The sequence below is a fragment of the Falco biarmicus genome, chromosome 10 (genome assembly GCF_023638135.1).
Source record: "Falco biarmicus isolate bFalBia1 chromosome 10, bFalBia1.pri, whole genome shotgun sequence".
Lineage (NCBI taxonomy): Eukaryota > Metazoa > Chordata > Aves > Falconiformes > Falconidae > Falco > Falco biarmicus.
The window spans coordinates 13,000,647-13,024,625 of NC_079297.1; the positions used below are offsets into that span (position 1 = coordinate 13,000,647).

The following is a 23,979-nucleotide window of genomic DNA, read 5'->3' on the forward strand; positions in this document are numbered from 1 at the left end:
AAGATCACTGAGAGAGGCATGTTTTCTCCCGGGACTGAGCCTCTCGGAATAGGTCTTGGTATGCCTTGCGATTGTTGGTGTGCCATGCATGTTTAGGAACAGCCCTTTCTGTTTGTTCTGCCTGTCTGTGACAGGGGTGCTTCTGCAAAGTGGTATGTCAATCTTAGTAATTCCTTCCTCTCTGTAGAACCTACTTCAAGGTGTGCTGTAGACTCGGTGCTGGTATTTTCTTGTGTTTCTGCAGTATTTGTTGCAACTGCGTGCTTTGTTTCATCTTTTGCCTTTGCAAAACATCTTTGTGTCCTCTAAGAAAAGGACTGTCCGTGGTCATCAGTCATACAGGAATGTGTGAACCTTTTCTGATAAACTGAGAATTTAAAGGAGTTCTAATGAGTAACCTGCTTTTGACTTAGTTGTGCAGCACCAATGAGACCTTTTAATAACAAAAGGATAGAACAGTCTTGCTTGGGACAAACACGGCATTTTTAGTTTGGCTTTAGTATCTGCATTTCTAAATTTGTCATTCGACAGCATGATATCTTGTTTAACCTATTTGTGGATGGGTTTACAACATCACCAAGATGCAAAGCTTATTTCAGAGGAACCAAAACGGTGGTCTTTTCATTAGAAGATATCAGAAGCTTTTGCAGGTTTTTGACTTCACATGCTATGTTTAGCTTAACAGTTGCTAGTCTGGTTTTGTATATTGTAGGCGTTGGCATGCAAGTAAGTAAAATGACCAGAAAAACTAGGTTCTGTCCAAATAACTTTTTCAAGATTTGCTTCAATAAATTTTGTTAAGCTTTGTTGTTTTCTGTTAATTGCTTTGACACTCACTTGAAATGTAATTTCAAACAGTAAAATCATGTTGTAAATAGTGGGCAACATACTACAGAGAATTTCTCAGAGCAAAATCTAAGGTAATACAGCCTGCAGTACAGATTTACCAACCAGTTATGAAGCTGTACTGTTGTGAGGGTATTACCCTTTTTTTTGGATGTTTTTGTCTGTTGTCTTTCAGTTTGAGCTTCAAAAATAGCATCTGTCCTGTAGGGAAATGAATCTGTTATGAAAACAGAAATAAATGTGGCTGTCCTTACTCATGCACACTAATCCCGTAATAAATCCAATTAGTGTCTACCAACCTATAGCTTTAAAATATGAGGAAATAGATGAACTTTGTTGCTTATCTTGTAAACCACAAAGTATGGGCTGCTTGTGGTCAGGGGTGTGATGTCGTTATTAAATTATGAATTTCCAGTTCTCTTAAGATGCCTCTACTTGCAGCTTTTCCCTGTTATTTATAAAATGATTTATACACAGTTTTCTTTGGTCATCAGGGTGGCAATGCAGCTGGGCTGCAGTCCCCAGGCAAAAGCACTTTTCTGGGTGTCCATGCCTGGAGTATCCAGGCCCAGCCCATTAACACTGGCTGTTAAATTGAAGCTCCCTAATATCATTTCAGTCTGTAAACCAGCAGACCCTGAATGCTGAAATAGTGTTCTGTACAACAAAGAGTGAGTGAAGTCCGGTATGGAAAATCCTTTATTACATTCCTAATGATTACTATGTCTGTAAGAAAATATGTAAATATACTTCTTATTTCTTCTGTGCTCTGGTACTAAAAGATGTGAACATGATGCAACACTTATGCTTTATGTAAGGTTTTTCCAGGATGGTGGTTGGTTGTAAGCTCCTGAAGGTCTGTCAATTTTGATAAAAGCTGTTAACTACAATTGCTAGTGTGTAAGTGAATTCTTTTGGGTACATCATGGACATGAAGCAGAAAAATACAGATTATAAAGGCTGAATATGAAACAAACAGGATGTTTTTGTCTTCTGGCATTTCACCCTAGTTGAAAGGATTTTTTTGCTGTTGCTTTTAGTAAAAGGGCTTAATCCTACCTTTATGGCTCATGAAATCTAAATGCTATTATCATTGTGTGTTTGGCTACGTGCAAATTCAGTTTAATCTCTGCTGAATAAAATAACTGAATGTAAAAGGAGTGATAGGGGGGTTAAGTTATTCCTAGTGTAACTGATGCAAAATGTATCATTTTATTCTTTTGAAAGTGCTCCTAGCACTTTAAGAGAATTTTCAACTATTATTTAAAGTGACTTCTGTGAATGTTTTGGGGTTTAGGTAATCGTTACAAAGCTTGTGTGTAACTTACAGGGATGTGACTGAACTTTCATCTTCAAATAACAATGAGCTTAAGGTGTGGTGCGAGGTGTGTATCAGGGGAACGCAGCGTAACTCTTCCTTTCAGTTAACTCAAGTCTTTGATTCTAGTTACTTCATTTGTACTTGGTGAGTATTTTTTATAGGAAAGCTTCATTGTCTTTGTAGTGAGGCTGCATGCTGTGCGATGGAGTTCCACTTCACAAGTTCTTTTGCAATGCAGTTATTATTGTGCAGGAGCGGGGAGAGAAGCTGGCAGTCATCTGTATGACCTTGTTTAAGGCTCTTCATGATAACTGATGTTTCCTAAGTCATAATTTTTATTTCTTAGTGCCTTCTATACAAGTCTATAGCATGCTGGAGCTGCTGTTCTGAAACATCTCTGGAACTTGCAGGCTCCTATGTGACGTGGCTGTGCTTGGACAGGGACCCTGAGAAAGTGTGCTCTTTGCATTTGCAGTAGATGGGAGTGGGTTTTGAACTAGCTCTTTTTTTTTTCCTCCTTTTTCTGTGTTGCAGATAGATGTAAGGCTGTTTCAGAACAGAATCCCACCACATGAGCTGTATGCAACAGTAGGATGCAAGGGCAAAAAAATAGAGAGAAAACATGTGAAGGGAGGATGCAAGAAAACATGGAAAAAATGAGGGAATTGTGCTGGTCGTGAGAGGGCTGTACCTTGTGTATATACATTGTAGAAACAATGTCTGCTGTTTTGATAGAAGGGTGCAGTACTTTCAGACAATTGAAACCTTAAATGTGCCTTGGAGGGTTAGAGAAGCCCTCTAATGTAACTTACTATTTTGGAAACTAGTGGAGTCATTCCAGCCTGGTGATAGTGGCTTCTGGAGTGAACAGTTGTCCAGAGGTGTCGATTTCCTGTTTTCTGTTGCAGTAATTTTCTTTGGATTCCTTCTTTCTGCCCCTGTTGAAAAGTTTACACAGTTGTATCCTCAAGGACAGATTTTCCAAAAAGATATGACATGGAAGCCTTGGAAGAAATAGTTCCAGTTATAATGCTGGTGGGGCTGGAAAGTTTGGAGAAACTGACTGACAGCAGCTTTGGTATGAACAAGTGATTTTCTAGTATTTTTTTTTAGTCAAGGACAGGCTTCCGCTAGGCAAGCTAACAGAGAGGGATAGGTACGCTGACTTCTGCTTACAATACAGTTTAGAGCAATGTTTTCAGTGCTGTTGTTTAGTTCACCCAGAAGTCTGAGCTAGCTGGTACTCTTGAACCAATTGTTAGTTAAGAGGATTTCTCCCTGTCTTTGATTCTGAGGCAGCATGGTTGCTAGTGGCCTGAGCTGCCTGTATCTTTTTGTAGTGAAGCTGCTGCTCCTTTCCCTTCCACAAGCAGAGCAGTTGCTGGTAGCCTTACACTGGAAGTCTTTGTGTATCTGACTTACTGATGTTTTGAGCTGTTGCATCCTTGCCTAGGAGAATGCAGCACTTTGACAAAAGTGAGTCAGAAACTTTTTTTCTGATGAGCAGGAAAGTTGAAGAAGGTTTAAAGGTCACTGACAGGAGAATGGCACAAGAAAAAGGGAAGGAAACTTAGCAGCTGAGAGCAATTGCAACAGCACTGTGGCAACAGTCAAGCAGCTTACAAAGTTTTCTCCTTGTGGAGGTGAGAACTTGTAAATAAGAAATTACTGAGGATTTTGTGGAAGCTCAGATGATCGCTGTGATGCAGAGATTGATGTAAAATCCCATCGTGGCGAGGAAATGGGGCGTTCCTAAGGGAAAAGTGACAAACTGAAATACCTGGTCATGATAGACTTAATACTTCTAAGTTAATGAATGTAGCATTCACCTTGATGAGTTCCGAAATAGGCTATTTTAGCTCCTTCTTCTGAATGGAGAATTGGAAGGACCATGTGTGTGTGAGACATCCAAATAGCTTTTGCTCTGGGCAGTGAGGTAAAAAGACTTGAAACACAGGAGGAGTTGTGCAGTTTGATTTCTTGCAGAGAGGAAGAAGGAATTGGCTTCATACATGGCAAGCTTTTCTGCAAGGGCTAGAGTGCGCTTCTGGCTTTGTTTGTCTTAATTGGAATGGAATTGTGCAAGTTATAATTACTCTGGAAAAACTACTGTCACAAAGGCAGCGGTATCATCAAGGATCATAAAAAATCGAGACTGACAGATTGAGGTTGTCTTGGAGGCGATATTGACGGCATTGCCATGCTGTCATTTATCATTGTGTACTTGGTTCATCATTGGTACCTGACAAACATTTTTAAGAGTGGAAACTAAATTTTCTCATTATTCTCCTTAGACTAAAACTGGGTGAAGTAAAAATGTTTATGTTACACCATTGCCAACCATCTGGAAAAAATCTAATTTAGTCTATCCATAAAGTAGAGCTGGAATGCTTCATAAATCTGTAAGTTATTTGCAGTGTGCTTGGTTTTACTGAGAAAAAAGTTTTTTCTTTACATTCTCCCTCTAGAGGGAAAAATCTCCAGTTGTCGCTTCCAGAGTTCATAGCAGTAGCCTGACAAAACTTCTCCAACGGTCACTAGGTGAAGCCCAAGATTTTTATGCAACAGTAAGATTCTGAGGTTCTCTTGTTCCCAGCTTTCTTGGTTAAGGATGCGTTAAGGCTTATCTTCTTGCTGAAGAGGAGAATTTTTGTTTTGCCAGCTGTCTTTTTCTTCCTTCACTTTTCTGCTTTTTCTAGCTGTACTTGCCTGAAATTTAACTTGCAGTAAAATCAGATACATTTTACAGTAATCTATATGATGTATTTATATAGAGAAAAGTGTGGCATAGCACATCAGCTGTTCTTCTGATAGGTAGCATTCATCTTCAGAATGACTTTGAGATCAAAGAAAGCTGTTTACTTATGAATGAAAAAAAAATCCATCTTTTTCCATGGGAAGAAATAGGAAAATTAGTATTTGTCAAGTGTGCATGTTTGTACACAAAAAGAAATGTGGAAGTTGCTAATTTTGTTTCCTTGTCTTGTCAAATAGATCATCTAAAGCAGCTGGGTATTTGCAAAAGAAGACTTCGACAGCACACATAATTAATCTCTAAATCAAGTTCAACAATGCATTAGAGGAAGCTGGATTGGCTGTACAGAGACTTCACACTGAAGGATGAATAGTGAAGAAGAGTTTTATGATGCCGTTACGGGTGAGTGATGGGCATAGTGCCAAGGAAAAAAAAGAAGCTATAAACTGCATTGTGTGAGTGGTGAGGGGCTAGTAATTTATTGCTGTTAATAAATAAATAAAAAGTAAACTTCTGTTGGTAAAACTTCCAGTGCTATCTTCTGAAAAGAAGAAAGGGAGAATAATAACTCAGGTTCAGACTTGGAAATGAGGGTTTTTGTGTTAAAGCTTAATGCTGGCTATGATTTTATCACTATAATGATCCTTTAGTGGCCAAGTCTTGCTTTCATTTTCTGTAGAAAGCAGGTAATTTATTAGCAGCTTGAGAAATAATGCTTTTAAGACCCTTTGAAAGGTGAAATATGTTCCATAGGTTATTTTATTGTCATTTTATTAATTTATTTTAATGGAAAACTTATCCTGAAGAATTGAAGTAGAAAATGTTTTTCTAGTCAGAAACAAATTACTGTAAAAGTATGCTTTCAAGGTAGGGAGCCAAAAGGCTTTGCAATCCAGTGTTGTTTCTAGAAAAGCAAATGTTAATCACTTCACACTTGAGCAGTGTATTAAATAGTACTTTTCTTTGAACTAATAAGGGTGAATGGTTATTTATAAGAGCCTTACATGGTTTTCATGGTGAAATAAAATGCTTGAAGTATATTAATTAAAAAAAAAGAAATCCTTTCAAAGATCTCAAACAATTTTAAAGTCTTCCACTTACATATGTCCTCAGAAATCCTGTAATAGAGGTGAAATGAGAAATGCTGGCAATAGTGAGTGTAGAGTGCTTAATGTAGAGTCGTGAGAATGAAAAGAGAATAATGGGAAGCGTGAAAGCTGAAGGAATGGAAGTAGCATAGTAGATACAAGTGGGTAAGGTAGACTTAGACATGGTTGGTTGGAAACTCATATGAGGAGTGAACAGAAGGGGTTGGGTGAAGCAATGTGACTAACAGCAGGCTGTATAGGACTTGTCACAATTATGTCACATTGAAGAGAAGGAAATGTGGGTTACATTCTTGCTAGCTAGGAGTGATAGGGGGTAGTTCTCCAAATTCAGCTGTAAAATCAATTTGTTGTACCATAAAAACGTTGAAAACACAACAACGGATTGTTCCTGTATGTCTTTAGTAAACTTTTCAGTTCCAAGAGCTTAGGACTGTGGCCACAAATTAACTAGATACTTTTTCCCACTTAAAAAGGTGAACAGAAACATGCCTTTAAGTATGACATCTGTGTTGTACAGCTTTGATGTCAATGGATTCCTTTGCCTTGCTGTGGAAATACACAGTCCTCGGTGTTTGAGTCATCTGTGTTTGAACACTCTGGTTTTGTCCTCTTTCCTCTTCTTTTTCCCCTTCCCTCAACCTCAGAAGGTTGATTCTCCCTGCAAATGCTCAAGGTGGTAATGACTGCTGCGCTGTTGTGCATGAGGTGTTCTTGTACCTTGCAGTCTTGGCTGGCTCTGCTCAGAAGTGGGATGTTGTGCGTCAGTTGTGTGAGCACTCCTTGTCCTGTCCTAATCTTATTCTTCCACAGGGAAGAGTATGATGGCAGGAGAGAAGTTTCTAAGCAAAAGAAGAGCTGGTGTCTTTATAGGCTCTCAGCACAGCCCTCTGATGGAAAGCTTTTGGTCTGCAGGAGCCACTCCAGGAACTAAAGGAGGCTGAACTTTTTTCCCTTATATATGTTGCCCTGGAGCATGCCCCACAGGTACTTGATTTAAGAGGAGTGCTAAGTTTAGAACAGTGTGTTCAGGATTCTTTCTCCCTAAGGACTCTCTTTACAGACAGGTTTCTCCAGCTAGATGCTTTAGAAGATGCCAACAATTTGATGGATTACTTGCACAAACTTAGTGAAGTCTAGACCAAGTTCTTTGTAGCTGTGTCTTGTCCAAGTCATACATAAATGTGATGCTAAGAAAACTGTAAATAGGTCTTTCTGCATTCATGTTCATCAACTGCTGGTGCCTGCAGCAACTCTGCTTCTGTTAGCACCATGGACTGTGCATCCTTCAGACAGTGGTTTGCTGTATTTTTTTAGGTTCTAATGGGTGCTGATCGTGCCTGCTTATCTCTTAGTTTTCAGATGGTCTGGGCATGGTAGGTGTAGACCCTGTACACTCTAGGAGATCAAGTTTAGAATTGAGGGCCTTTCTGAGCCAAAGTGAGCTTTCAGGTTCCACGGTGAAAATGTCACGATTTGGGGTTCCAAATTTTCATAAAAAAATGAAATGCCCTTGGCAGACTCGTCAGTCTGTTAATTTCAAGGATACTCTCCTTTTAGGTCAGATCAGTAGATGGGCAGAAGCCACCTCTAGACGTGTGCTTGTTATGCTCTAAATCTAGGATTGGGACATGGGTTCTGGGAATAATCACATTTTCAGCCTTGTCTTAACTCCATGTTGAGATGAAAACAGTGTGTACACCATATTCTTCATGTTCCCCCAGAGTCGTGGGCCCTGGTTTCCCCAGAGGGAGCTCCAACGTGTTCCCACAACTTCACTGATTGTAGTAATTGGCAACTGTGGTTTGTGTCCTGTAAGTAGCAAACCAGGCTTAGTGGAGCATGTGAACTCTGTGGGAAGTTACACTTCAGAATTTGGCAGCAGTCTCAGCAGCAACACGAGTAGTATGCTGCCTCCTTTAAGATACTATGAGCTCACTCCTTGAAGAAGCCGCAGCTTTTCTGTAGTTGTTAATTGATGACATCCATTTCTAGAACGTGAATCTACCCTAAGGAGACCCCTGTTTTTTGTTGTGGTGGGTTTAATCTCTTTGGCTGAGAAGTTTTCTGCTCCTGACACACTCCCCATGGTATCCAAAAGACATGCTCATGTGATGGAATTGCGTGCTGTGTGGCTGGGAATCATCTTCCTGGCAGATGCTTTGACCCTGACTGGACGATGATTATACTTGTGAGTGTACAGGATGGACTGTGTTACATAGGTGATGAATCCAGTTAGTGACCAGAAAAGAGTTTCCATGGAGAGAAGTTTCTTTGCATTCAGAGGTTATTGGTATTGGTGATTAGCTGGACACCTGACATCCTTACTTCATGAATGAGTACTCCCCTTGGGAATCTCTTGGGAATGTTACCTGTGGTCTCAGTTAATTCTCAACAGCACAGCATCTGTTTTTCCTCAAATACAGGAGTAGATTGGATCAAGTAAAGTGATCTATCCTTTGATGAATTTCAGATTCTTTGAAATTTTATGTGAGATGAGGAGCATATAACTTCGATCACTTGCCTCTAGCCTGTGTCACCTTGGATTTATTAATCCGATCACAGGTTTGTTAAAGACTGTGTGCCATCAGGTTCTGCTCTGTCAGAACTGTATCCTTCATTAATTCTGTCAGATATCTGTTTACCACTGTGTTTTGTGAAAGGATTGCCACCAAATAGGGAAATGCTTGGCTAGTTACCAGGGTAATTTATTTTTGACAAACAGGAATGGTTTAGTTTTGCCTTTTAAATTATTAACCTGCAGTTCCATGGAAATTGTTCAGTGCCCATGAGGTTAATCCAGCCTAGTGTATTTGTGAGGCTCTTGCTCTTGTGCTTCTGATGGTTTGGCTGTTGTTCACTGTAAAGTGTTGCTTTCACTTGGGGAGGAAGAAGTGAGGTATCTGCTGCCAAATTTATATGTTTTCATAATGCCTGGATCAAAGTGAACCAGCGGATTCTGCCATCCTGTTTCAGTATGGCAGAGCTGGTGGAAGGCCAGCCTGCCTCCCGTCGGAGCAGTGCGGTACAGCTGCGTGTTGTGACGATAGCCTTGTTCTGAAAAGTGGAGAACGGTAATTTCTGGCAAAGAAGAAAAATACCTCTTGCTTCACTTGCTATCTACACTTCCAGCGTATTTATCCCTGTTCATTATGCCCTTTTTAGGTCTGAAGGTTCTCAGTACTATGCTATTTTTATTCCCTTTCTGTCTTGACTGAGGAGGCTTAATTAGTATTTAAGGAAGTTGCTGATTGTACGAAAGGGGTGGCCTTGTGCCTTGGTACATGACTCAAAGAGCAGCGTGCGCCTGTGCTGCCTCGTAGGTTGATGTTAATAGCATAGTCTGAGCGGGTTTGTTTCGTTTGCAGGATGTGGAAGAAGAAGGCTAAGAAAACTAGAGTCACTGGCAAGTCACTTTTCTTTAAGCTCTTTAAATAGATTAATGTCGGCACCCAACTTAAGTGTTTGACTTTGAAAATTTAAGACTCTTTAAAAGCTTTTTTTTCACCCTTAACAGACATAAACTGGGACTTCTGATTAAGCTGATTTTTGATGTTTTATTTTTGTGTGTGGTCTCCTATCCCCCTTTTAAATCCCCATTTTTATCCTCTCTCCCAGTGGCTTTTCACTATAAAAACTGCCCTGTAAGTAAAACATAACTGCTCAGTTTTGCAAATTCAAAGTTTTAATGGCAGCTGGAGAAAGGCTTTTTTTTAACTTATTAAAACTACAACAAATCATTTCAGTAAACTGTTTTTATTCCAGATCGGTACTTCCTCTGTGAAAAACATTTTCTGGATCATTCTTTACAGAACTGTAATACTTAGAACTTAGTTTTAAAAGTTGTTTCTCAAATTTCTCAATGGGCTTGTAGTGGACAAGCCAGCTGATACTTAAGGTTGAAAGTACAGTGATTATCTGTGTACTCTAGTGGGTGGGGGTTTTTTGGTTTTGTACTTGGTGGTTTGGGGTTTGGGTTTTTTTTTAGTAATTAGGTGGAGGTGCACTCTAAGGAAGCAGACTTTACACTTCTGATATATCTTATTATTCTGGAGTAGGGATTTAATTTTTGTTGTTTGTATGCAAGACGCTTGTTTGAATTGGCATTTATTTACTTGCCAATGACATATATTGTTTTCCATAAATGACATATATACCTGAATCTAAGTTCCTGTTGTGCTATACAGAAACAGGGCAAAACAATTCTGAATCATAGAGAAACAGAAAGACTAGTGTGGATAAAAACAATGAACATGTGATAGAATTTGCAAGGTTTCAAGTACAATGTAGAGACTGTAATTCCAGTAACATTTTTCATGACTGTTCCTCCTATAAGCCCGTTGACTATTCCTGTTATGAAGCTTTACTTTTACATTTAGGTGTGCTTGTGTCATTGAAGTGCCTGTTAAATGTGATGCTGTTCCTTACGTTGTGTGCGCTTGATCAGCTTTCTGAGTGAGGGCACATGTACCAGAAAGCTCGTCTGTTTTTTGTCTAACTTAGTCAAACTAATAAAAGTTATTTTGCTGCATCCTACAGTACTTGCCTTTTCAGTTTCCTTCTACTATAACAGGTTCTGAAAAAAGCTAGTATGTGGTTAGAAATGCCATTTTAAAATTGTAAATATTTTGTTGTGGCTTGACTGAAGATAGGCATGCGTTTTGGTTTTTTGTGTGTTTTGGGTTTTTTTGTGTGTTTTGTTTTTATAAGACAGGTCATTCAGGGTAGTCTTCATTTTAATGACCTGAAAATACATATATGACTATCATACTTTCCAATTAAGTCCTAAGTCTGCTAAGGTGTGGTTATTGCTGTATAATTACATCCTTGTGACATCAAAATGTAGGAGATGGTTTAATACATGACGTCACCCATTACACCTGCTGTTTACCAAATAAGATCATATCAGTGGTGCTTCTTGTGCAGTCTTGAATGTTGTCATGGTCTGTATCCCTGAAAAAAATGTAGCTTTTTATTTGAGTGTATGCTTTGCATGTATTGCTCTAATAAAGTAAAAGCACACTGTTGGAGATGTTAACAAAAAGAAAAGTTGAAGTACTACTGGTGATACTCTTTATTTTTAAAAAGTTAATGACAGAGGATCGCAACACTTTATTTAAAATTGAAATAGTCTTTGTCAAAACTGATTTCTTTACTCCATTAGAGTACTTACATGCTTTGTAATACTTTGGAATCTTTCTGTGTCCACAACTGGACTTTGGGCTGTAGCTGAGTGTGATGGTGACTGTCAGCACATAGGGAAGTGGTTGCCCAGATTGTGATAGCTGGAATGAAAGGAATAGCAAAATTATGTTAGTGGATTCCTTACAACTGTGGCAAGAATTGTACACCAGCAAATATGCATGTTTTCATGTTGCTTTTGGGTTCTGATTCTTAAACTGGAAGACTGAAGTAGTCTTGTGGTTCTTGATGAAGAATTGACCATTGTGTCACTCAGAAAGGACTTGATGCTCTTTTGAATTATTTTCAACAAAAATGTTCCTTTATTGCACTGAACGATCAGCAGTGCTTGCTGTTGTGACACCGTGACAGTTGTGAAGGGGGGGGTTGTATTAATGCATCGGTTTAGGGTGATCTGTGTTGATGCTGCAGCTGATCCTTATTTGTTAACAATTGTTTCATTTCTGCAGTCAGTCTGTGTAGCAGCATTGACAAGATGCCTGTTGCTTTTGATAGTGACCAAGTGTGTGTGTGTCTATATGCATAAAATGCTTTTAAAATTTTCTTATTGAAAGGCAAATGCAGAAATAAATTGTTGTTACTCTAAGTGTGTGGAGGGGAGGTAGCGTGACTTAAAAAGTCAACTAAAACCTTGGGTTGTTGGTTTAGTCCTACTAGTACTTGGGGCTGCCTGATTACAAAAGCTTATCTTCCTGTAGACTCCTGTTGGTTTAACTTTTTTTTTTATGGTTAAAGCTGTTCAAAGCATGTTGTTACCAGGGGTGCTGGCATTTAGTTACAACTGGGTTTCCAGTAGTTATCTACCCAAGTGGATGGAATTGGGTTATAGGGAATGGAGCCACCTATAATAGGTCATGCTTTGGGTCTCTTGTAGAGCTCAGGGAATGATTCAGTTCATCTTGGTGTCCACATGTTCTTGCTGTAACCATTAGGGAAGTGTTATATGGTTTGTATACATGGATGGCAAAAAAGAAGTTGGATATCCTTCATTTCTGTTGCTCTGGTAGTTTGGATGATTGCAACTGGATTGTAAAATATCCCTTTTCTACCTGCCCCAGCTCCTTGCCTGTTAGCAGTATAAGTAGGATAAATTATTTTTTTAAGGTCTTTGAGGAAAGCTACATAACTGAAGAAAATTACAGTAATCACACTGCAGCTCTGAAGAAGAGACAATACAGCTAATCTGATTTAGGAGCTACTGAAGAACTTGTAAGGTTCTAAATTGGTTTTATATTCAGCAGTGTGAAAAATTAGTTGAGCATGCTTGATTCTAATGCAATACTTGGCTCTAAATACTCTTGGAAATTAGGTCACTTAATAATGGGTTTTCACTCATATCCTTTAAAATAACTGGTGCTGTGAGAGTTACACAGTGTGAGTGGCACTCTGTGGCATAATAAGGTTCCTAAGAAAACTGTTGCCTTACGGTTTTTATACAGGCTTTGATTCTGACAATTCATCAGGAGACTTTTCAGAAGCAAATCACAAGGTTGCAGAAATGCTTGATCTCGATCCACACCAAAGCAATAGGACTGGAAAGCATAACGGAGAGACAGAGATTCAAGAAAATGGAATTAAGAGACACAGGTAAACACATAGTACTACGTAGTAAATGAGAAGTGGGTATGTGCTGGCTCATTATTTTTAGGGTGTTACTGTCTCATTGGCAAAGGTTAATTCTCTGGAACTGAAAAGGCATTTTACTTGTCCGCATCTGTGTCAACTCTTAAGTTAATTCTTTGCTTCCTTCATAAATTACTTCAGTACCTATGAGTGAAAGTGTCTGGTTGTTTAAGGGGCTGATAATGACAGTTGTTTTCTTCCAATTACAGGACATCATTACCTGCCCCAATGTTTTCTAGAAGTGATTTTAGTGTGTGGAGCATATTAAAAAAATGCATTGGACTGGTAAGTTAGCTTGGGTGAAACATGCCGATGTTCGGTCTCCTAACTTTAGCTAGTTGGTTTTATTGCTTAAACCTTAAGACACAAAATAATACCTGGTACGTTTTTCTGTAGGGAACATCACCTTAAATTGCAGCTCTAAATCTCAATGTTCCTTATGAATGGTGCTATTTCCTTACCTTCTTTAGCTGTTGAAGCATGTGGATTGGTGTTTCTAAGGCTGTCCTATAAGAAAGATGAAGGCCATTAAAAATATATGCAAATACAATATATTTGATTAACACAATGCTTTCTTCTCTGCTTTTTTTTATTCTTTACTTAGCAAAATGTGATTTAGGGCTTTATTTTGGTGTGATGGTTTTGGTTGGGGATTTTTTGTTGTGTTTGTGCACTCCTCTCCCCCCTCCATAATTTAAGCAGCTTATGCCAAAAAAAAAAAAAAAAAAAGCTTTTATCTGACTGAAGGGACAGGAAACTTCTCAGGAAGCCCACTGTAGGTTTCAGGTATTAATGGTATGATATAATTTGGTCACAAGATTTACTCTTGGATGCAGGGACACAGACCTTTACATTGCTCTGTGTTGTTAAAGGACACTGATGCTTGCATAGTTACTGGCCATCACTGCTGTTCCCTTTTAATCCTTTAAGAATTCAGTCACATGTTTGATTATTTCACTTTTATTAGGAATGAAAATTATGTTCTGCACTGGAGGGCCTTCCTGCCACAGTCACTTTTTAGAAGCATTAAGCAATGACATTCCTATCTAGTCTAGGTCTGCCAGTACAGTCCTTTGTGAACCCAACAGACAAGTCCGTGAGCCCTTCTGCTGGCTTAACTTCTGTCATATAAGAGATACACCTGTGCTGTCAAAACTCCTTTTGTTAGGATGAGTGGCCTATCTGCTAGAATGCTTTGCTTGGACCAAATCAATTTAAGTCAGTTAGGGGTAACATTATTTTCTTTACTTTACTGCCTGTGGCAATGTGAGGAAAATACTGCATCAACTTAATCTGGTGGCATTATCCTTTTCGCTATATTTTAAGCACTGAAATGATGTTTTATTGCTCACTCATGAGTGCAACTTTGTGATTAAAGAGCCAGATTTGCTTGGATATAATAAAAGACATGGGGAACTGGAAATCTCTGTGTGAGCTTCGTGTCTGTCTTGTATCCACATTTGAAATGAGAAAACATCCTGACGCAAATAACAGGTTGCTTAAATAAAGCCAGTAAAATTTGTTAGAGCAATTCAAATACTATTCTTTATATAACTGTACCTTTCAAAAAATAATTTGTGGTTACTGCAGTAAAATAGTTAGATTTTATGCAAATAGTGTGTGAGGATTTCAAAGGAATGCGTGGTACTTAAATATCAGTAATGAGCTGGTTGGCACATTATTGTTGCTATCTATGGAAATTTTAACCTCTTCTGGTTTATGTAGACCACAGAATAGAAGGTAACATTTTTCCTGAATTTACTAGGTTAGCTGGATTAATTTTTGAAGTTGTTCATTCTTTCTGATTGCTAGTAGGGTTCTACTGGGCTTCTAGCCCCTTTCAAGCTGTAGCAGTTAGAGGTCTACTGTAGGCTTGCCAGATGTCTTTTGGAGAATGCTATAAATAAACTAACCCGCTACTTATTTTCAAAATTCTTGTTGTTGTCAGTTGTTAATTTCTTAGACACGACATTAAGTTAATTTATCCTTTTGTTACCTAGGAGCTGTCTAAGATTACGATGCCTATTGTCTTCAATGAGCCATTGAGTTTCCTCCAACGAATAACAGAATACATGGAACATATATACCTCATTAATAAGGCTTGTAGTCATGCAGACCCCCTGGAAAGAATGCAGGTAAGTAACAGCTACCACTTTCTGGTTAGTTCAGAAGTTTTTTTTTCTCCCAGAGTATTTAAAGACAATTTATCGCTTGAATGTATCTCTTTCTCTGGAGCTATTACAAGAATGCTTGTATTTGTCTAGAAAAGTTTCTTGTTTTGTGGTGGCTGTATCAGATATTTGTGATACTTTCACACCTGATGCTGTGTACAGGGCTTGAACCAAAAGTCTAGTGCAGGAGAGTGCCACAATTGATGATGCCCAAGGACCTGAACCCTTTTAAGGGCTGCTTTAACTGTGTCTCATTTTGTGGTTTTATGTGTTGTGAAGACGCAATCTTGGCTTTAAGTCGTCATAAATTGATTCGTTGAGTGGTTCCGTGATTTTTAAGTTACTGGGTGAAAAATTCCTGTGACAGAGACAAGCTTCACTACTATTTTCTTCCCCAGAGCTGTTTGTTGTTGGGAGTAGGATATGGTACATGGCTGGTCTTGCAACAAGGAACCGAATATGGTGAAACCAGGCCTGTGTACATTAGGTTATACTGGTATTGCTCAGAGCTCTGTCTTTAGTTAAGTGAAACTGGAATATATCTTGTATTCTGTGTTTGTGTAATACATAGATCTACTTAGCAGCCTGGAGGAGCTTCTAAGTGTCATGTGTACCTGCTGGTATGATTCAAGAAATCTCATCTGGGTTAAAGTGATGCTTGCCTGGAAAAGCAAGACTGTTCCCAATGAGCTGAGTGTGGGGGACAGTCAAAATAAAGGAAGAGTAGATTTAAAAAAACCAGGCTCTTCTCTTAGAGGTGGGTGTAGAAGTATGGGGCAGAGTGTAACCTGTCAAAACTTACTATGGAAAATAATTCCTTTTGGAAATGAGATTAACTGCTTCTGTTTCCCCACTTCTGTATCACTTATCCTATGTCATACAAATGTTTTGGCCTTAAGCAATATATAGCACTTTCTTTTTGGAAGAAATGAAATACTGTAATAGGCAATGAATATAATATGTTAAACTTAAGAGTTCTAATATACTATTCTCATAACAATGTGTTCTTAATTTGCTTCTAGGCTGTAGCTGCTTTTGCAGTTTCTGCTGTAGCTTCTCAGTGGGAGAGAACTGGCAAACCATTTAACCCGCTGTTAGGAGAAACCTATGAATTAACCAGGTAATAATTACTTTAAACTGGGAGCTGGGGCTGTCTGTGTTCTTGAGTTAGCAGACTCTTGCACTAGTTTGGTTTTTTATTCAGTGAAATAAATAAAAATTATTAAAATGTATTTGTGAATATAGCTAAAGTTCTTTTCCCCAAACTATCTCAAAATCTTTGAGAAGTTGTTATAAAAGCTAGAATTTTATTTCTAGGTTTAGGCAGAGTATTCTTCAAATTATTCAGAGAAAAATTGGTCTATGGTCTTCCCCAAAGACATTTCCTGACATTTAATTAATTTAGATAGTGTTTTGCTGGTCATGTCTGATAGAAGGGTTCGTCTGTTAGAACTTCCAGCTTGCTTAAGTGGGTGATATGTCAGCAGTTGGATAAAAGAATTTTCAGTCAGACCTTCTCCTGCTACCCAAAGAGTTTCACTGTTTTCATGAGTTATTTCAGTTAAACTTCTTCAGGTGCCTTTTTCGGTAGAAAGTCATTTAGGTGTTTGAATGTGGGTTGATTTTGGGTATGAAGAGGAAGTGTTCAGAGTACAGATTCTTTCATTTCATTAATTGTAAATGTGTCATGGGACTAGGAAGGGAAAAGTCTCACTTTCAGCTTAACTGAAAAACGCTTCGAAATTTTTTAAAGTATTGAGTAACTCTTCTCTTTTAACATTAAAAGAAATATTTACTGTGTAATGCTCTCTTTTGTTGTTGCTAGGGAGGATTTAGGATTTAGGTTTATATCTGAGCAAGTCAGCCACCACCCACCTATTAGTGCATTTTATTCTGAAGGCCTCAATAAGGACTTTATTTTTCATGGATCAATCTATCCCAAACTAAAATTCTGGGGAAAGAGTATAGAAGCGGAGCCTCGGGGAACAATTACTTTGGAGCTTCTGAAGTAAGTATGAGAAGTAAATACCTTTTTTATGTTGATCTCCTTAATATTTACTTGAATAAAAAGATAGGTGATAATAATTCTGTTGGCTCTTTGTAGGTGATTACTAAAAAAACTTGCTGAAGAGGTTGTAAGAGTTTTTTTACAAGTTAATTTGAACTGCTTACTTTCAGGACTCGTTCACATTAAATCATAGCTGTAGCACTTTGACCCAGTTTTTCTACTATAAAAATCGGCATTTCTTAAAAATTGAATGCTTCTGAAAGCTAATTCTGTGAAGGCATGTTAAAATTAAATAGAGATATAAAATTCTATTACCGGCTATTCAAGCTAATCTTGCTTTTCAGTGTTATTGTTGGTTTTGATTGTGTGCATATGGTTTTGTGGAAAGAACTGCATCTTCAGAATAGCTGTTCTATGTGATAAAGGCACATGAGAAACTTGTTAGGACTGCGTTGTCACCTCTTTAACACTGCCTGTGTATGATCACTTTGCTATTAAAACCAAGAATGTCTCTACAGATTACTCCCCGACTTGTGGCTAATTGCATATGTCTCATAAATTACATGACTTTCCGTAAGCTGGTTTGTGCCCTGGTGATGCAGAGTCTTGAGCTTTCCCAAGCAGGACATAAAGATGCACTAGATAATAGTTGCAGAAAAAGTATTCTGCAATTGAACACTTAAAGGTGCTTTTATAAAAGCTTTCCTCAGGCTTAAATGAGGTTGTTTTGAAATGTTGCCTTAGGAATCTTCTAGACATTTGGCTTTGATAGAGTCAACTTGCCTGCCGTATCCAAGCATTGACTTTTCCCGTAGTTTCTTTTGAAAGTATAGTTTAATTTTTGAGTTGCTGGCATCTAATCTTCCAAAGCTTATAAAAGTATGAACTTGGATATAAATGGTGATGGAAATAGAGGAAATTTCTTCTGAATGTAGAACTATGAATGTTAGTGTAGAACACAGACATGACAAAAAAAGTTTGCTTGAGAGGGAGCCTTTATTTAGAAGACTTATTAAAATTCTTGTTCTACCTAATCAAATTACAGGGCGCAGACTTAAACTGGAATATAAATGATGAAAGCATTTATTTTTAATAATTGCATCAAGCTGGCAGCAGAAGTTGAAATCAAATTTTGAGACTCCCAGTGTTGTGATTCATACTGTTCTGTCGGTTTGAGTAGCCTGAGAACTGCTCAGGGCCAGAGTGAACAAGTAACTGTTCAGGAAGCAAAATTGCAAGTCAGTGTTAAGTATTGCATCTCTGATTACCATGGCCCTGTTTTCAAAACATGCGTTAGAAAACACTTTAATTAATCAGCACTGGCCATGACTGTCTTTTGTTTTATGCTATACAGCTTTTGGTATCAAGTAGTTCATGAATAAAAATGTGTGCTAAGGCTGGTGGGATGAATTTAGGGCGTGCTGGTGAGATTTTTTTTTTCCCCACTTGAAGAGTAGTCATTGTTCTAAAGTATGCTTGAAGACAAGTTGCTATGGAATATGGTCAGATTTCAATGATCTGGTTTTTTTCTGTACTGGAAAATAACAGGCCAGTTGGAAATATTAAATAGGAGTGTGCTTTCCATACTTACTGGAAGTAGAAGTACAAGGCATTTGTTGTGAAGGGGGATGCAGCTTGTTTCTAGTTGTTTTTTTTTTAATATTAAAATAGTTTGCCATCTTTCCTAAGATGGACTGATTGCCAACCGGGTAACTTCAGCATTTCTTTTACCAGCATGGAAAGATGAGTGAGAGTAGATGGCTTTGACTCTGCTGAGCTACTGATAATAGGAATCCTGTTTAACATTTTGACCACTTTTACAATAAAGTCTTCGTAAGGTGTTTAGAATCTGTTAATTCATCAATTTCACAATACATTAAAACCAAAATGAAGCTAAATGGAAAATTCTTCAATTCTAGGACTTTTCCTTCTTAGTAAATCTTTGGGGAAAAGATGGAGTTGAGTAATAAACTGGATTGTTAAATACCATGTTCATGAACATATAGTGCTGTTGTGTCCCAGTGGTGTTAGCCAACCAACTCAAAAAAATCCCAAACCATACACACGCCCAACGTTGACTTCAGTGACACGAGAGCAGGCTTCATATACCAGTGTGGAAACTTGTGGCATATTTGTGGAAGCCAGTTACGCAGTTTGCTGACTCATGTCAACTCTCTTCAGGTTCAAAAGCCTTTTACCACTCGGTGTTTGTAAAATGGAAATTTGTTTAAGAGGGTTATTCTGACTGGTCCCTGGGGAGGAGTGTCTTCATATCAAATCTTTGTCCAAACTGGTAGTGACTAATCTCTGCTAGAAAATGTAAATATTTATGTTCAGTGCTTTTTTTATCACAAAAAGTTACTCTCTAGATTATGATAGATGTTTACAATAAGGAGCTTTAAGAAGAGGTATGCGGTGCTGCTGCAGTAGCCAAATAAAAGACACTCCTAGATGTTAGTTTGTCAGTCCAGTTCTCCTGCAATACTATGTTTTATCACATATAACTTTAAAAGTGCAAATGTAAAAGATGAATTCCTGGACTGCTGTTTATGTTGGGCTGGAATTTGTAATCAAAAGCACAGCAACTGTAAAACTTACTATTTCAACTCTGTGGGAAGCAAGAAAAATAAAGGAGATACCACTTTATTAACTCACACTAATGTTTAGATAGAACACATTGTTGACTTATAAAGAAAAGTCTGTTTCTTTTTGGTTTTGAAGTTAACTTCTGGCTGTTCATAGGAGAGCTAAATACTTTGCCCTACCATGAACAGAATTGAAAACAGGCTTACATTCCATCTCAAACTCAAGAAAATAATTTATTTCTCTGTTTTCTTTACAGACATAATGAAGCTTACACATGGACGAATCCAACCTGTTGTGTACATAATGTAATTATTGGTAAACTGTGGTTAGAACAATATGGAACGGTAGAAATTGTAAATCACAGGTAATGCTAATCATGACACTCAGGGTTGGCTTGTAGGGACTGGCGCATGCTCGCTGTTGTTGCACAGCAGATAGTTTTGATTTTTGTCAGATACCCAGGAAGCTTTCTTTTGTAGGTCCAGTCTTGTCTCTTTTTTCTTTTTCTTTTTTCTTCCCCCTCCCCCCCCCTCCTTCTGACAAATGCAAACTATTAGTTAAACTGGACTTGGTATCATAATAATGTTAATGAAAAGGGACAAGGCTAAATGGCTTATGGGATGCAAAAATTTTACATTTGTGAGTTACCCATTCAAATTCAGCCCTGTTGGCAGAGAAGAGAAATTAAATTTAACTCCAGAACCATTAAATGGAATAATTGTCAGAGGCTTGCAGTGGACCTCCATCATATTGTTTGTGATTTGGCACTCTCTTTAATTTTGATAATAGAGAATGTCTTAAATTAAGGATACAGCACAGAAAAATGACTGCAGAGTAGGGTAACATGAACTTAGAGCATGTCAATTGCTCTGCATATATAAAAGCTTTTTACCTTATATAAAATAAATTATGTCCTGTAATGGTGAGGGAGAGAATTTTGTGACAACTATTAATTCTGCACATGTTTTTCTGTCAGTAAATGGGAGCTTTAATTCAGCAGGGCTGCTGGTTTGATACTTGCCACATCAAACCTACAATCCTTTCTCCCACATTTGCACAGAAGACCCAGGTTGGTCTCTGTATGCTTTGTGCTTGACATAGAAACTTGGCCTGATACCTCCCTGGGAGAGATTATTTACATATGTGTACATATCAATGCAAGGAAGATGCTGGACTATAATACTGGTTTCTGTTTGTAAAATGTTTAGTTCAGAATTTTTGGTAGACAATTTAGAGGTAACTTCTGAATGCACTTAACTAGACTTTTCTGCGTAGGTCACTTGTAAAAGTTATTTCTTGTTACAATTAGCTGTAAATATATATTAATGTGAAATGTGGTGTGTTAATAGTGTGAGTTAAGTAGCATGTGAGACTGCATTCAGTTTTATTCCTAGTACTTTTGATAAATTTAAGACACACATGCAACTTGGAAGTACAGTCGCGTTTTCAGTTGGCTTTCACAGGCTGATGTCTTCATGTGCACCTTGACTTCTTTTTTGTGGAATTTTGAAAGTTGTGTGCCTTTTTTTAATGCCCTTGTCAGACAATAAGCCATAGTTAAAGAAAAATAATGATATAAATAACTACCCCCTAGCTGACTGTAACTATACAACAAAAGCTGAATGAGGTAAAAAAGTAAACTTACTAATACATTTAGGGGCTTGCTTCTTTAAGCAAGCTTATGTACTTATTTCCTCTACAGTACTGGAGATAAATGTGTCCTTAATTTTAAACCGTGTGGACTGTTTGGGAAAGAGCTTCACAGAGTAGAGGGATACATTCAGGACAAAAAGTAAGTGATAAAAGCCTCTTGGCTTCTCTGTTTCTGAGCACTGTGGCATTTCTTCTGCTGGCATAGTGACCACCATTGATGTGATGCTGGCAATGCAGATTGTAACCCATTTCTGTTCTTTGTGTCCGTATTAAACCCCTTGATTCTAGAATGATCATTTTAAGAGCATTATTAGAAAAACTCTAGTCTTTGGAAATAAAGGTGTCCAGGGAAAATGCAGAGTAGTCGCAACTGATTTCGCTGTTGTACAGTCACGATTCCAGTCTTCAGTTTAAAATAATGAGAATATGGTTATTGGAAGGTTTTAATCAAATTTAAACCTGTTCTGTGACTCTGAGTTTCTGTATTGTAAACTGTTGGCTTTTTTGCACCCAGACTAATTTTAACTGTGGCAAAAGCACGTGACTAATTCACGAGTGTTCTGCAGGACTGAATGCCAGAAAGACTGGAATAGGCTGAAACCTTTTCTTTGCATTATCAGATAGCTGGCTTCTAAGAAATCTGCAAAGAAACATAAAATACAGCAAACTAGGAAGCTGGGTATTTAATATAGACCAGAATCTGCATGCCTTTTGCTTCTTTTAAAGCCTTCTAAGCCAAAGCTAAGTCTGCTTTGCTTTCTCTGCAGCAGAAAGAAGCTATGTGTGATCTATGGCAAGTGGACAGAATGCTTATGGTGCACTGATCCCACTACGTATGAGACTTACAAAAAGAATGAAAAGAGAGGTGGTGAGCAGAAGAAATTGAAGCCGGTAAGGTTCAAGATTCTTTAGGGAGAAAAGATACTGAAATATGAGAAGTGAAAGGAAAACACCTTTATGGAAATGGTCGGGTGGTGGTGAATGGAGGGTTAAAACAGTCTGTGTTTTGATAGGGGTTGGATGCGGGCGCTGTTCGTCCCGTAAGAAGGCATTGCACTTTGAACTCGTATAGCCTTTCGTGTGAGCTGCTGGTGTTGAAGAGAGCCCATAGGAATGGTGTTTGCTGGAGATAATGTCAAGAAGTCGTCCTCAAATACCAGCCCTCAAGCTGATGTTGTCCAGTCCTTGAATGAGTAAAGTGGCTCTACTGCCAACTCCACATGTAAAAATACTAGGATTTGGGCATTAAAAAAAAATCTACATGTTTTCTAAGTCAGTTATGGCTTTTGGTGATGCAGCCTTTCTGAGTTTATGATGTAGTTTTGACAACAAAGGGATCTGGAAACATGCAGGGCTTTTTCATCACATCTGAACAGTGTCAGGTAAGTTACTGCCAAAGCCTCAGTGTTACGTGGAAAATGCAAAATGTTGCATGGTGCAGCAGAGGACTACTGGGGTTTTCCTGATACCAGCAGGGTTTTGCAGACCCTGATTGCTCCTTGAAAATGAAAATAAGGTAAACAGAAGCTAATCGCTTTTAACGTTAAGAGACTCAAACTTTTATTAAAAAGTATTCCCATCAGAAGAATGTAGAGCGACATCAGGCCTTGCTTTCAGCTCTGGAGTCTGTCATGGTACAGGCTTATATTTTGACGACTTTTTTTTTTTTTAATAATAAAGTTCTGTTCATCCTAAAAAAAAATAAAATAATAAAATTCAACTCTTTCTTTCCTTCCTTCCTGTTGAATCTATATTTAGATGTGGAAATATCTAACAGTAAACCAGATGTTGATATGGAAAGTAGCCTAAAAGAGTCCTTTTAAATAATGAATACTCAAACCAAATGATTAAAATTAGACTCTTAACCATATGGAGCTGTTTTCTAGTGTATAAAACAGGCCCTGTTTAACTTAATAGGGTATTTTTGAATGAAATAAATGAGTCATGTCAGAGGGGGCAGAAGAAAATAGCAAGGGGGTGTGAGTGAGGGGAGGGATGATACTGACTCTAGGATGTTACTGCCTCAGACTTTCCTTCTGGCTGTTGTGGTTTTAAATGGTTTCTCATGGTGAGATCCTCTGAAATGCCACGGTGTAGCTGTCCTACAACAGTCAGATTCTCTCAGATTCTGAGAGCAGCCTCTTGAAGAGTACTGCATTTGATTTTATATATGCATTATAGCAGTGCATCTGGTAACAAAGGAGCTTTGAATAAAGACACTGTATTTATAAACTCAAGTACATACAGCCTTCACAGGAAATTGGCAGTGCTAATAGTTGTTAGAATCTAGATGGCAGGAAAACAGACTGAAACAAGGGCATAGCTGGGTTTTTTTTAATCATACGTCCAGATCTTTTGCAAATGGTGAAGCACTACCCAAAAGCAGGCATGCCTTGTTTATCTTTGTTATGCCATTATAGGAACTGGTTAAATTGCAGTCTTGGCTCATTTCAGTCTGAAGAAGTAGTAGTCATGTTAGGTGAAATTAAGCTATGGCATGGGATAGAAGGGAAGCTAAAGACTTACGAAAGACACTAATTTTCTAGTATTGTTTTTTTAAAACAGACAATTCAAGTTGTACATAGGTGGTGGGGGACTATTCAGACGTAGCAGGAGCAAGACATTACGATAAAAATTTGAGGAATAGTATAGAGTGAGGAAAAGGAAATGAGAGGTGAGGCAGAAGTACAGGAGAGTGTTTAGTATCT

General features: G+C 38.1%; 1 protein-coding gene across 3 annotated transcripts in view; it reads left to right on the forward strand.

Annotated features, from left to right (window-relative positions):
- OSBPL2 (oxysterol binding protein like 2) overlaps window positions 1–23,979 on the forward strand; it is a 39,207-nt gene that overhangs the window by 9,414 nt on the left and 5,814 nt on the right. For all 3 annotated transcript variants that reach the window (XM_056354138.1, XM_056354136.1, XM_056354137.1), the window contains 9 exons: window positions 5,162–5,324; window positions 12,670–12,817; window positions 13,063–13,138; window positions 14,854–14,988; window positions 16,047–16,144; window positions 16,850–17,032; window positions 19,875–19,982; window positions 21,321–21,410; window positions 22,039–22,162. In XM_056354138.1, coding sequence (XP_056210113.1) covers window positions 5,288–5,324; window positions 12,670–12,817; window positions 13,063–13,138; window positions 14,854–14,988; window positions 16,047–16,144; window positions 16,850–17,032; window positions 19,875–19,982; window positions 21,321–21,410; window positions 22,039–22,162 — 999 coding nt within the window. In that variant the 5' untranslated portion in view covers window positions 5,162–5,287. The remainder of the gene's footprint in view (window positions 1–5,161; window positions 5,325–12,669; window positions 12,818–13,062; window positions 13,139–14,853; window positions 14,989–16,046; window positions 16,145–16,849; window positions 17,033–19,874; window positions 19,983–21,320; window positions 21,411–22,038; window positions 22,163–23,979) is intronic.